The 13,882-nt window shown below is 46.2% G+C and overlaps 1 protein-coding gene across 3 annotated transcripts in view; it reads right to left on the minus strand.

The window, feature by feature from the left end:
- r (carbamoyl-phosphate synthetase 2, aspartate transcarbamylase, and dihydroorotase rudimentary) overlaps window positions 1-13,882 on the minus strand; it is a 101,128-nt gene that overhangs the window by 62,167 nt on the left and 25,079 nt on the right. For all 3 annotated transcript variants that reach the window (XM_077641091.1, XM_077641090.1, XM_077641092.1), the window contains 6 exons: window positions 13,354-13,587; window positions 10,549-10,686; window positions 9,446-9,613; window positions 8,692-8,774; window positions 5,341-5,590; window positions 3,857-3,955 (listed from right to left, as the gene is read on the minus strand). In XM_077641091.1, coding sequence (XP_077497217.1) covers window positions 3,857-3,955; window positions 5,341-5,590; window positions 8,692-8,774; window positions 9,446-9,613; window positions 10,549-10,686; window positions 13,354-13,587 — 972 coding nt within the window. The remainder of the gene's footprint in view (window positions 1-3,856; window positions 3,956-5,340; window positions 5,591-8,691; window positions 8,775-9,445; window positions 9,614-10,548; window positions 10,687-13,353; window positions 13,588-13,882) is intronic.

The following is a 13,882-nucleotide window of genomic DNA, read 5'->3' on the forward strand; positions in this document are numbered from 1 at the left end:
CTCACACGTGATGCAGCCACTAGTGAGCAGGTTCCACTGCTACAGAGTTGCATCATGAAGCATGCTGCAGGAGCCCTTATCATGCATGCTGCAGGAGCCTTCAAGCAGTTCCACTTTGATGCTTCAGACAGTGTGCATGCGATGGGAATGTGAAAAAGTCACTGCAGTGCTGTTCTCATCTCAAAAGCAGGCAATAATTGTGCAGACTTTCACATAAATTTACCACGATGGAAGCAGTTGTCATGTTTTTTTTGGGGTCACTTGATAATTTGAACTTTGATAACTCAAACTTTTTTCTGGTTCCTTGAAGTTTGAATTGAAGAGCTTTTACGCACAACAAGAAAGCAACTCTTCCACTCATACACTAAACCAGAAGGTTACCTCCTAGGCTGCTTGTTTGTCTGGCCTGCCCAGCTATATCTGCATGCATCTGCAGAGTTTGTCCACCATCAAAGCTGGTCTCAAAACATAACCTGTGGCCTCGTCCCATGGGCAGTTTCAAATAAAAAGTTGAGGGCTTCCAAGAAATTCGACCGCAACTGCAGCTGAAGGAGTTGCGCCACTGCTATATGAAAAGCTCGACTGCTGTCAAGAGGTTCCATTCTCTCACAGACCGTCAAACTATTTGGACGCCACTTTCGCTGGCAAAAATTTCGTAAACAAGCAAACTGTCAGCCCAAAGGTCTTAATATAAAAATCAGGGGCGTGCAGATATTGAAATTTTCGAACCAAAACCGAATAAAAAATGGAAAAAAAATAGCTTTGAATACCTGTTCAGGATGAAAAAAAAGTATTCCACAAAAAGTACATGAACAAATAACGATGCCATTGTTTTTTTGTTTTTTTCAAAATAGACCATGGTCTTTGCAACCAAAATTAAACAAAACTAGACTGACTATACTCTGTTTCATACATAGCGGGCAACGCTGCGGGAGGCTGCGGGAGTAGTGTGCCCGCGAAACCATATTACTCCGTCACATATCATTTGTTCTTCTCGAAGCCTCGGTGAGTGGACAAAAACGAACAGCTGTATAAAACGAAGTGGTAGCACTGGAAATCACGGTTAAAACTGCTAGGTGCTCAGTGTTCAGGCCCTCTGGCTACAATTTTCACCATGTGTGGGCTACTTTTTATGGGTGGATGCAGCAAGAGCAATTTGTCCTACCAGCCGCATATAATACTGCCGCATGTCGTTCTTACTTCTCAAAGTCTCGATGAGACGCAGGACGAAAATGTGGCAAGAGGCAAAATGAAATTCACGAGGTTTACATTCACAATACTTGAGATCTGTGGTTGTATGACAAACTAATTTTTGGGCGTGGACTTAGCCTGTGCAAACAGGCGTGCTAGCGTTGGCAGTGTTGCCTGCTGTGTATGAAACGCAGTGTTCGCACCTTTAAAAAAAAAAAAAGACATGACGTTCACTGAAATTTATACTACTTGATGAGAAAGTGACAGTATGCAACTCGAAACGCTGCCATGCAAAATGAGTAATCGAATTAACTTCGTGAAATGGCAGATGACGGGCAGCTAAAAATAACATGAGGGGTGGCACACCCTCATAAATTTGCACTTAAGAAACAGTGGCCTTCCTATCATCGTCAGATCTGTTGTTGGGTGCACGTCAGAGATGCACGGGCTACAATGCATCATGCAAAAAGCAGGATTTTTTTTTTTGCTTGTCCTGCCGATGGCACCTTGATCCCGCGTCCCTTCAGCAGTCCCATGCGGAATTCAGCAAACAGGCTTTCCCAGAGATGATATAGGCCAAAACAAGACAGCGAAAGTTGCCGAAAGAGCCGTGAAGGCAACAGGACGGATGCCATGGGTGTGACCGTTAAGTATGTAACACATTGAGAAACGATCGAACAGAAAAACCACCTGCTTTCGCATAGCAATTGTTTGAAGAGGGTGGTCGGCCATCTTGCTTTCATCATGTATGTACCACATCTAAACAATTGTAAGTTGACTCGAGTGTAAGTCGACACCCCCCCCCCCCCCCTTCACATTTCTGAAAAAAAAAAAAAAACTTGGAGTTCGTTTACACTTAGCCTTTAATAATAGAACGCAATAGCACTATCCTGTGGCCTCCACTTATTGCCAGCCGATATCGGCTGCCGCGCGCGGGAGCGCCCGTGGGCACATTTTAGAACGAAAATGTATTAGTCACTGGACTACTCGTCCACACTTGCGCCATCGTTCTCACTAGTGCTGCCGTCATGATCGCTGCTGCGCGGTCCCACAGCTCATCGTTCTAACATCGTCGTGCAGCGAAATCCTACACTTCGCAAACAGCCACATCACGACATCGCGTGGAACAGGTGAAAATTTTGCCTCGCTGCAGCTGCCACACCTGTACCGCCTGTTGCAAACATCAAACTTGCGGCCCGGCACACAGTTCATTTCTTCGGCGTGAAGAATGACAGTCATCTTGAATGTAGCCGTGAACGAGCGCTGGTCACTTACCGGACCCAGAGCACAAATGAAGAATGACGAAGCACTACATTAAAAACTTGTGAAAAGCGGCCGGCAGTAGTCAAATGCGTCGGAGCCAAAGAGAAACTATGCATGTGCGGCGTCGGCTCTTCCGTCGGCTATCGACACTCCCTGGTGCCGCTGCGGTTCCGAGTGGGGGTGCCGCCATGGTTGGAACAGTGGCCCTTCCATCAACTATCGATGCTCCCTTGAGCACCGAGTACAGTTGAAAGTAAACAAAAAAGAAACTTGGACAACGCCTATTAAGAGTAGAACGCAAATGTGTTATCAGGCCGTCATCGCTTATGAGCAGACGCAATCTGCAGCCCCGTGTAGGGAGTGGGCTGGTGCCGGTTTGCTGCTTATCGACGGCCGCCATCGGCCACGTCGCGCGGGGTCGGGATGCCGATCCTGTAAGCTGACATAGTAGCTGCTCAAGGCCAGCACCAAGAGCGATGTGACGAAGCCGCGCAGCAAAATTGCAACCACGCTGTAGCATGCCTGATATCTCATTTGTCTCGCCTTTATTTATGGTGTGATGCTTTGGTTTCGATTTTAAGTCGACCTCAACTTCGGATTTTCAAAATTTGAAAAATAGGTCAACTTACAATCTTGCAAATACAGTGTAGTATGCGGGGGAGCCCACTTATGGAATTTCGCACGAGGTCCAAGCCTAGCAGCAAGTGAATGTGACTGGTTGACGTGAATAACGTAGCAGAAGAGAAGAGGACACCTTTGGACTGTTCCTCTATGATTTTAAACTCAAACTTCAGAGAATCTGTTCAGTTATTGTGGCTTTGCCACAGTCGGATTTATGAAAGTAGGCGGTATTCACTCACTACCGAATATTCGCAACTCCTCGAACATCCACTTCTCAAACTGGATATGAATCAAATAACAAAAATACAGAAAAATGTCGTTAAATCGGACTTCAGGGAATCGGAAAAGACAACGAAATTATACGAAGGTCCGAACTTGCCCATACGTGCAGAATCGGTCATTCTCTACAAAACATTCATAGATCCCCGGGAGTCCTCATACCACTCCTTGTGCAGTGGTGTAGCGGTTAAGTGACGTGCCACTGCCTTGTGATGGCAGGTGCTGTCACAGGTGAGGCTTGCGAGACCTAGGCTACTCTTCCCGAGCAACCTATCGTGGCCAACCATTAATTTAACTGCCACCTGCCACAGTGGCCAGTTTGCCCACAATCCGGTGGGCAGGTTGTGACGACGTCACAAGGTTCGCACCGCTTCACGCGTGACAGTGGTTGCCATTTCCACTAGCACAGACCCTTGTGGTACAAACGCATTAATAAATTTAGGGTAAGATTATAATAACAAGCATTCAAAAAATCAAACCGCTCTTGGCAATGATGACTCACCTCAAAGCTGATCTCATCAAAGTAGAGGCGGTCGCACATGTCATAGTCTGTGCTCACAGTCTCAGGATTGCAGTTGACCATGATGGTCGCCTTACCCAGCTGAAAGCAGAAGCCAACAGGCATCAAAATTAATGACATGCATAACCCCCAACACATGTTTACCTTTTGTGGCCAGGAGGCAATCCACAACAATGAGAGAATGCATCAAGGCCATTACAAAAGCCCAGACCTCAAGCCAGAGCACTTTGCACATTTGCTTAATGTCAACCTTTGTCCCCATGACGCCACTGAGGCAGCTGCTAAGGAAGTTTATTGACATGCAAGATTCTTCCCCAGCCAAGCTCTAGTCAAAATCAATTCAAATCTTTTATTTTCCATCAGGTGCTACAGATGGAGGGGCTACGGAAAAAAGGCTGCCACTTGGCGGCTTGACGAGTCCGCAGCCCCATATATAAGGCAGCGTCTGGACAGCACCAGAGAATAAACAAGCGATAAACAAATCAAGACACTCGATCAAAGCAAAATAAAGGAAAAAGTCCTCAGCCAGATAAAACAAACACCGTCAGCACCAAAGAATGAACGAGCGATAAGCATATCAAGACACTTGATCAATGCAGAAGAAAAAAAGTCCTGAGCTAGATAAAACAAACACCAGAATAGACGAAATCACGTTAGTCAATCAGCAAACAGGTCTCTAAGTTTAACAGAGGAACAACTAAATAAATCAAAATCCAGTGACTGATAATAGTTTAAAAGAGATGGCAGAGAATAACAAACGCTCCATACCAGAATTCAAGCGTGGTATAGCAACCTTCCAGTTCCAGTTCTATACAGGGGAGCATTTTCGAACTGACTCTGTCTCGTCTTCTCCCCTTGCGAAAAATTTTGTGAAAGAATCCTGGAATGACGGCCAGTCGCCCTGCCAAATAAGCTAATCCGGACAGCTAGCAGATGGCAGTACAAGGCTGAATTGATGAACAACTCAAAGCGGGTAGGAATGATGCTCGTCCAATGCATTTAGAGAAGTCCCGCAAGGTGGAGTAGATTTCAAATTACGGAAAAATTACTCATTAGCATGCCTCAAACAGGCAGTTGTCCCTGGTTGCCCCACCATGGTGGCTCAGTCTAGGGCACTTGGCTACTGAGCCGGAGGATCCCGGTTCAATCCCGGCTGCGGCCGCTGTGTTTTGATGGAGGTGAAACGCACAAGGCAGATGTGTGCTGTGCGGTGTTGGCACACATTAAGAACCCCAGGTGGTCTAAATAAGTCCGCAGTCCTCCACTACAGCGTCCCTCATAACCTATGCATCGCTTTGGCAAGTTTAACTCCACAGTTTACAACAATTATCGTTGTCTTGGGTTCAAGCCCTGGACATTTCTGAGAAAGCTCCACAGCTTTCCTTCAAAACCATACGGCTTCACTCAAGGTGGATACGGATGAGTAATTGCTCCCTTAGCAGGCAACATACTGTGAAGCTACCAACCTTGCGCAGCTCTTGGACACAGCTGACGGCGCACCAGTCGAACTCCACCGAGCTGCCAATGCGGTAAACTCCAGAGCCCAGTACCATGATGGCACTGCGCGGCTCGAACTGGAGGTCGTCCTCATCGCCGTTGTATGTCAAGTAGAGGTAGTTGGTTGCTGCCGGCCACTCGGCGGCCACCGTGTCCACCTGCTTCACCCGGGGCACAATGCCGAGCTCCTGGCGTGTCTTGCGCACCACCAGCTCCGTGCTGGGAGGCAGGACCATAGATGATTAAAGCAAAACAAGAAAAAAAGCAATGAAAAGCTGAGACACTGGTCTCCAAGCATGGCTGTGACAACTACGAAGTGACAAGTGGTGTTGAATAAAAAAAAAAAAAAAGAAACATGTTATGGGTGACAACACTGCCAGCAGCCTTGTTTGTTTTAACGCGAGAGAGAGCATTAGTTTCCTTATGTCAGGAAAAATTGTATGGCGCAAGCGACCGTTTGAAACCTGGCAGCTGGAGCAGCCACCTAAGTCACGTGACCTTGGGCGTCATCATAACCTGCCCACTGGATTGTGAGCAAACTGGCCATCATGGCAGGTGACAGTTAAATTAATGATTGTTGCTTTTGAGACTCGGGTTGCTCGGGAACTGAGTCTCAAAAGCCCCACCGGTGGCCATCGCTGGGCAGTGGAGCATTGCTTAACCTCTGCACAACTGGGCCTGGAATGGCATGAGGACTCCCAGCAATCTATAAATGCAAAACAGAGAATGATCAGCTCTGGGTATGCGGGCATTAAAAAGAGATGTGGATCTTGAAGTGAACATTTTTATTATTAAAGATATAGAAATGAAATTGTGTGCGTATATATGTTTCTTCTTCCTGTTTTCAAAAATATATTTAGTTTAAGTATATCTCAATTAGCTCCCATATTATAGGAAAATAACTGAAGCCTATTTAGTTAAATTCTTAGAGGTCGTTAAAACACTTTCTTTCTACACTTTCTGGTTTCGGTTGAAATGGGTCTACAAGACCTGCCATCTGCCGCTTCCACTACATGACTGGGGGAAAGCATCACCCCCTCCACAACCTGTGCGCACACCTATGCCTGCTAAGTGTGTGCACTGTGCGCCCAGTGCAGCCCCGCGTTAGGCGTCGGAAAGGAGCACCCGTCCCAACGCACCCCATGCTATCTTCCTCTCGTGCTCGCGTCGTCGCGCTTGATTCGCGAATTTCATGTGGAGAAGAGTGGCTGCAGCACCTGCAGTCTAACTCGCTTCACAAAGATCAAGAGAACCGCACGCCCTCCGATAAGAGCGCGATCCGCAGCTGCTATGGCAATCAGATTCCGCAGGGAGCCACTGTGCATGCGCAGATTGCCCTGAGGATGTCACAAGGCACCAGGCACTGGCCAGCTGTTCGCACCCCTGCCCCATCGGGACCAATCAGCACGCGCGCACTAGCGATAAACGGAAGCAGATCGCGGCCACCAAGCGCGGTTACAATGTGTGCGCTCGGCGGGTAGTGCGGCAGCGGACACCTGGCAAGTAGAGACCTGGGCATCACGCTTCTGCCTGCTCGTGTCTGTTGCCGCGAGCATGCGCAGGCCGGTTCCAGCATACGCACGGGAGTGCAGGCTCGCGACACGGAGTCAGGGCTTTGGTTACGCGTGAGGCGCGTTGCGATCTCGGAGCATGAAGCAAGAGTTACTGAAACGTTAATCGCTCAGGGCGAATACTTTTATATTTCAAATACCAAACAATCACTTCAAATTGAATATCGAATACTGTACTATTCAACTGAATGTTCGAAATTATCGAATATTCACGCATGCCAAATGACAGTTAAACCTCGATGCAATGAACTTCAATGTAACGAAACCCTCAATGTAACTAAGTATTCCAGTTTTCTTAACTTTGCATCCATAGAACATGTCTTGCTAACTTCAATATAACAATAAAGATTTTGCCGCACTTTCAATGCAATGAAATTTCATTGGCTCTCGCTATCTCTCTCTCGCGGCTCTCGCTATCTCGCCCAAAATCGGTACCGAATGCAATGTGTTACCTGTGCTCAAAGGCAGCGCACAGCGTTTCACAGATGCCCAAAGCTTAGTAAAAGGACTTGAAAGGTCAGTACTGCTAGCACACCCATCAGCTGCGATGTCAGTCGCATGCTTCACACTTGACAATGTGGCTTCTTACTCGGACGGTGCAGCATGACTGCAATGCCGACTTTCTACAGGCCCAAGTGCGTGCACAGCATCTAGTATTTTTCGGCCCATTATGGTGCCCAACAAGTGCGAAAAATTTTGTCTGACTATTCACCCTCATACATTCCTGGCTCCATTTCTGCCTCATTATTGCATTGGCAGTGCCTAAACCGCCTGCATCACACACAAATACAAACGCCGCTTCGCATGCAGACAATACGAGCAAGGAACCCTGTTTCGATGGCGCCCTCTCCGATGGTGCCTTGTACTAGTGGCGACGGTGCCTCTCTATTTTTTATCTTTTGCCAGGCACTGAAGAATTTAGGAGGCACTGTTTCTGCTTATCAATATCGCCTACCTAAACTAGTGCAGTTGTAGATATTGATAGGCCTTGCGAGCATCTGAGGTCTGTCAGCAAGACTGCGACCTAGGCATGAGCCAACATGGAAACATCGGCTGCGAAAACGTGCCGAGTTCGCTATGACGCCGAGTAGAAAAAAAAAGTGTTCTTGAGTGCACAGGCAACAGCCTCAAGTGTGTTTCGTGTTCCTGAAACTTGTGCGTAATTGGCAGAAGCAAGAAGGCAGGATTTTCACCAGAAAGTTGACTCTGAAGGGTTTCAGGGGGCCGAAGAAGGGTTAGTTTCCAGAAATAGAAGAAGAGCTTGCATACTTCATGCAACAACAGCGAGCAGACTACAGGCCTGTGACTACGCAAGTTAGGGCCACGCAGCTGAAAGGGCAGAAAGGCCTAACACAGACGGAGTTTAAAGCCAGCAGGTGCTTGACTATGAACTTTGTGAGATGGCGTGGATTTTCGATTGGGAGGCAGACACGCATATACCAGAAAGGCAACCGAGGCAGTGGCAGATACTTCATTGTGACTTTAGAGCGGTTGCAATAGAGGTTGCCTGTTACAAGTGAGAAGATTCATTTCTTGTCGAAGCGTGAAAATATCGTGCATGTTACAATCGAAGGTGCACTCTTTTTTTTCTGACCATGAAAAACGGGTGTGCATAACAGTCGAGGGCGTCATAAAATTGAATCAATATGGTAATCCAGATTGCAACGTTCCTTCATTAGCTGTTGCAGCAGGGTCATGCAGAGATGTTATGTACGGAAGGAAAAAAAAAAAATGCCAATGAGTACTCACCTGCCAACACACTGGGCAATTTGCTTGTCCGAGAAGCCGAGCTGCTTGGCTCGCAGGAGAACATCGTGTGTTAGCAGGGCAGGCTGCATGTCAGGTGCTTAGGTTAAGTCCACCATAGTTACCGACAGCTTTTGCAGTAAACACACGCAATGCCTGTGACCCCTCCTGCTCAACTGTCCAATGAGCATTAACGTGTGGCCTAAAATGACACCATTTATTTGTGAAAGGATAAAAAATAAATAGGAACAGCATTGCTTGAAAAATTTATTTTCTTCACAAAGATCTAGTGTTAACATAAATAAAATGTGAGCAGCATATGCAATATTCAAACAGTAGTGCACCTCTAAAACAGCTGTCTAACCATTTCACCCAGACATCCTCACTGGCATTGGTAATGCACAGAGAAACATCCATATCAACTGCTTGGCAAAATGCCTACACACAACATCTATGGAATCTCTGAGCTGTGTAGATATCCCACAGTTTGCAAAGTATCTTCAACTGATAGCATAGGTCTTGAGAGGCTACACACAAATCAGGCCGTTATAATTGGGCTAAACTGTATATCCTCAAGTTCACATCGAAATGAGCAAAACCAACATGACAGCACAGGTGTTCGTTCTGAACAGACAGTAACACCAGTATCTGCTACATTCAACGAGTGAAAAACTGCACTGCAACAGTGCCACCTTCCACTCAAGAGCGGCTGCGACAGCTAAGTGTCTTGCTTGCCCATCAAGTCGGGAGCACTTGCCTTGCTGTGGAGGCCCTCCAGAAAAGTGTGGTAGTCAATGATGTTGATGATCTTGCTCAGGAACCACGGGTCGATCTGGGTGAGCTCGTTGAGCTGCTTCACCGTGTACCCAGCCTTGATGGCTGCCGCCAGGTGGAACATGCGCTTGTCCGTTGGGCATGAGAGTTCCTGACAACCAGCGGAAACTTCACCATCTAGCAATGCCACAAAATGCCGCCACTTCAATGCAAACAGGGCAACAAGGTGCAGAAGAAATTCAGGAATCCATATATGCTACAGAATGGTAGGGGCATAGTTCCAAGCCCTATTCCAGGCAGTTTTTATGTGCTCAGACATCTCACTGCACGGCAACTCCAGTCAAATGCAGCAGCTGTGGATGAAACTGAGTCCATGACCTTGGGCACAGTAGCTGAACACCCCGTCCAATAAGCCAATGAGGTGGTTCGCATAGCAAGCTTAGGCTCTTCTTAGACCTCGCGCTACAACCAAACTACCTATTAGGAGGAGGCAAGAACAGATAGCATACTTGCTGTATTCGTTACGACCACACTGCTATGGTGACCTTTACTGCTTGACCCTTTTACCACCAATCCCAAGCTGTACTCGTGATGGGAGATTGTACCAATGTTGCAAATAATTTATATACCTTGCGTGTTTTCTTTGTTTATTAAATCTGATTTATACATGTAACCCACCCCTTATGTAGCACCCCCAATCCCGGGGGCCTTTAAGGTAATAAAGTGAAGTGAAGTGAAGTTGCCAATGACGAATCACACTCGTCCAGCCCAATGACGCACTGCTCCCACCGCCAATGACTGGGTTACGGTCAGCAATTGCACTGGTTGCAATTTTCAACACTAGAAGGCGGTAGGTGTCCATTAAGCATGTTTTGCACCTTCAGTATGTGTTTTAAGCCTGAGAACAGTTATTTCGCCAAAAATCGCCAAACAATTTGGTGCGTTTGGTACATTTTTCAGCAATTAATATGGATATAAAAGGGTACAGCTGGTCAGTACACACTACAAAGAAAAAAAAAAAAACGGAACCTCACAGAAGTCAGAGTCCCCCTAGTGAGCTCACATGATGGGAACAAAGCAGCATACCCGGTCGCTGAAGGACTTGAGGTAGGGGTCCAAGCCAGAGACGTGCTCCTCCACCATCCTGATTGCCTTTTGGAAGGCCTCCTCAAACGATCGCCCTATGGACATGACTTCGCCAACACTCTTCATAGAGCTGCCAATCTGTTTTGGAAGTGAGCCACACAAAGGACAAAAACAGTTAGGAAGGAAGAGAAAGGACAAGCATACACTTAAGGAAAACTCGTTTACATTAAATTCCATCTTGAAAATGAGTCTGCTCTCCCTCTGTCAACTTATGAGCTATCTATTGCATTATTGCCTGGACTTCAAAGTGAAATGTTGAAGACCTGCTTTTCACTGCTTGATTAATGAGATCTGCTTCTGATAATGAAATACAAATGATGCGACTACATTTGGCTTATGGTTTATGGGGGCTTAAAGTCCCAAAGCGACTCAGGCTATGAGGGACGTCGTAGTGAAGGGTTCCGGAAATTTCGACCACCTGGGGTTCTTTGACGTGCAATGACATCGCACAGTACACGGGCCTCTAGAATTTCGCCTGCATCGAAATTCGACAGCCATGGCCGGGATTGAACCTGCGTCTTTCAGGTTAGTAGCCGAGTGCCACATCCACTGAGCCACCGCGGCGGCTACCTCCGCATAAAGCTTCACTGAATTTTTGTATTTGCTGCAGTTATTAATTTTCTTTTTTTTAGGGGAGCGCAAGGCATTTTTATCGACCTTCAAATAAGTCTGCCGTTTCTTCCAGTCTCTTGAACTACGGATAAATTGGGTTTTATTCGCTACCACATTATTTTTAGTTGCCAATCATGCGTCATTTTACGGATTTCATTTTGAATGACCACATTACAGGTTGGACACTGTTATGCTGTTTAACCAAGTATAGTACACATTTCAGTGCACGTTCTGTTTTTGTACATGGTGCTGAGTAAATCTAGTTTTGTTTATTTCAGCCACAAAAGACCATAACTTATTCTGAAAAAGATGGTGGTAACAGCCTTGCCTGTTTATGATTCACTGAAATTTTTTTTTTCCATACTGAACAGATATACAATACTTGAGTCATATTTGAAAATTTCAATATTTGCACACCCGTACATTTAAGCCAATAGAGAACTAGGACACAAACAGCAGCAGTGAAGTCTGGCAATGCCACCTTGGGGCACCCAACATTTGCCCGTGGTAATGTGAGCTGAAGGCTTTCTGCTTTCAAAGCAATGCAGCGTTGACTAACAGGACATGCTGCTACGGCAACAATAAAACTGTGGAACTAAGTATACAGGCATGATAAGATATAGGTATCAGTGAAAACATGAAATCCCATTTAGCAAGAAAAAGAATGGCATTGATGGCCAAGGCTTCAAATGTTTGCATTCACTCTTCAGTTCCATTTATTCCTACTCACTCTGTGTTGCCAACGGGCAACATTCAGGCAACGAGAGACCGCATACATGAGTAGAGAATAAAAAGAGAGCCTCTGTACATCAGCTCGCACCTTACGAGTGAGACCAAGCTGTAAGGAAGAGGAACAGAGAAAAGCCGCTGGTTTCAATCACAAATAGGAAAAACCGAAAACCTACATAAAAAACCCTTTCATTTTAATTTTTATTCAGGTGCTCTAAAGCTTGCATACATGAAGAGCACCAGCCACAGACAATACATGGTAATACCAAGGCACATGCATGCTTTAAACCCAAACTTAGACATCCGTGACTCTAAAGTGAACATGAACTTTCCTGGAAAGTGCTTCATGAAGTCTAGACTATTATGCGGCTGTAGCATGCGTAAGATTAAAATAAACAAAATTAAAACTTTGCAGATGCATGATTTCTACCAACCCTATAAGAATAAATTGTAAGAGCTGTTTCGATTGCCCCTTTTAATTACTCTCCATTCTCAATAGTTAAAACCTGAAATTGAAAGGAGCTTGAATTGAGGGTGAGGCTTTCAATTCACTTGATGCTGATGGGACCAAATGTGTCACATAATGTATCACATATATGTGGCAAGTACAAAGACTGGTCACCATTGCAATCACAAGAATGCTTAGAAATACAGTAAAACCTCGATTATACGGCTTTTAGGAAACCGCACGAAACCGTTGTATAATCCAGATGTCATATACTAATCGAAAATCTCACACAAATGATGCATTCCCGCAATAAGTGTGTTCGCTTCTCTGGTTTTCAAAAATTAATGAAAGTTCTTTTCCTCGTGTGCTATAAAAGCGCCCATTTTCGTTCTGCGAGGATTAGGTCTCGGGCCGCATGCAGCAATCTTTTTGGTGTTGAAGAGGTGCCTTTAAAAGAGGCGTGCATGCGCTCCTGTCCCTACTCGCTAAGTACGCCACAAGCGCCTCGAAAACAATGATTTGGAAGATGTGACAGAAATGTGGCTGCTACGACTCTTAGGAGACATTTCATGGCATGCAATACAACCATGCCAGCAACAAAGGAAATGCGATGTTTGCCTGCGACACGAATGCGCAGCCTGCTGGGTGACAGCGCGCTGCTCGCTCCTGGCTTGCTGGCTCACTGAAGCCGCAGTGGAAAGCGCTTTCAAACTAATCACCGATGATAACAGAAATATCTAATCTCATTATAGCTTCTACAATAACTTCATGCTAGTATGAACATACAGTTGATTTCCGAAACGCCTTCGTCAGCAAAGTGCACGGAAAAATGAGCCGGGAGAGAATGCTATCTAGAAACCTGTATCACAAAGTCGCAGAGAGAAGTATATCCTCTAAATCTGTGCTCCATGACTGCATCAAAGTGATATCCAGAGAAACGAAGTGGAGATGCTTGCCTTGTTGCTGACGTGTGGGAACTTCCCCAGGTCCCAACGGGGGATCTTGACGACGCAGTAATCCAAGCTGGGTTCGAAGCAAGCCGTCGTCTGGCAGGTGACCGTGTTGCGCAGTGAGGGCAGTGAGATGCCCAGCGCCAACTTGGCCGCGATGTAGGCCAATGGGTAGCCTGTCGCTTTGCTTGCCAGCGCTGAGCTCCGTGAGAGCCGGGCGTTCACCTCCACTATGTAGTACTGTCCAGTGGTTGTGAGAAAAGGAATAAGGTAAAGACTAAGTGAGGTTTTAGAGAAATGTCTCTAGGCAATAAAGAACTGGCTTGTGTACGAAGCCACTGCTAAAACAGAACCAGTGCTGAAACAAACAGCAATTCTGCCCTGGCTGCGCTTAAAAACTCTTGAAAGGGATCACAGGCTAGTGCACGTGCCAATTAGTGCTAAAAATGTCAGCACTTTGTTTGCCTGGCCGGGAGCTTACAGTAAACGCTATGCTGTATATGTGTAACTGACAGTATCGGTGGAACCGTCCATG

Source organism: Amblyomma americanum, chromosome 10 (assembly GCF_052857255.1).
Source record: "Amblyomma americanum isolate KBUSLIRL-KWMA chromosome 10, ASM5285725v1, whole genome shotgun sequence".
In the NCBI taxonomy this organism is placed as follows: domain Eukaryota; kingdom Metazoa; phylum Arthropoda; class Arachnida; order Ixodida; family Ixodidae; genus Amblyomma; species Amblyomma americanum.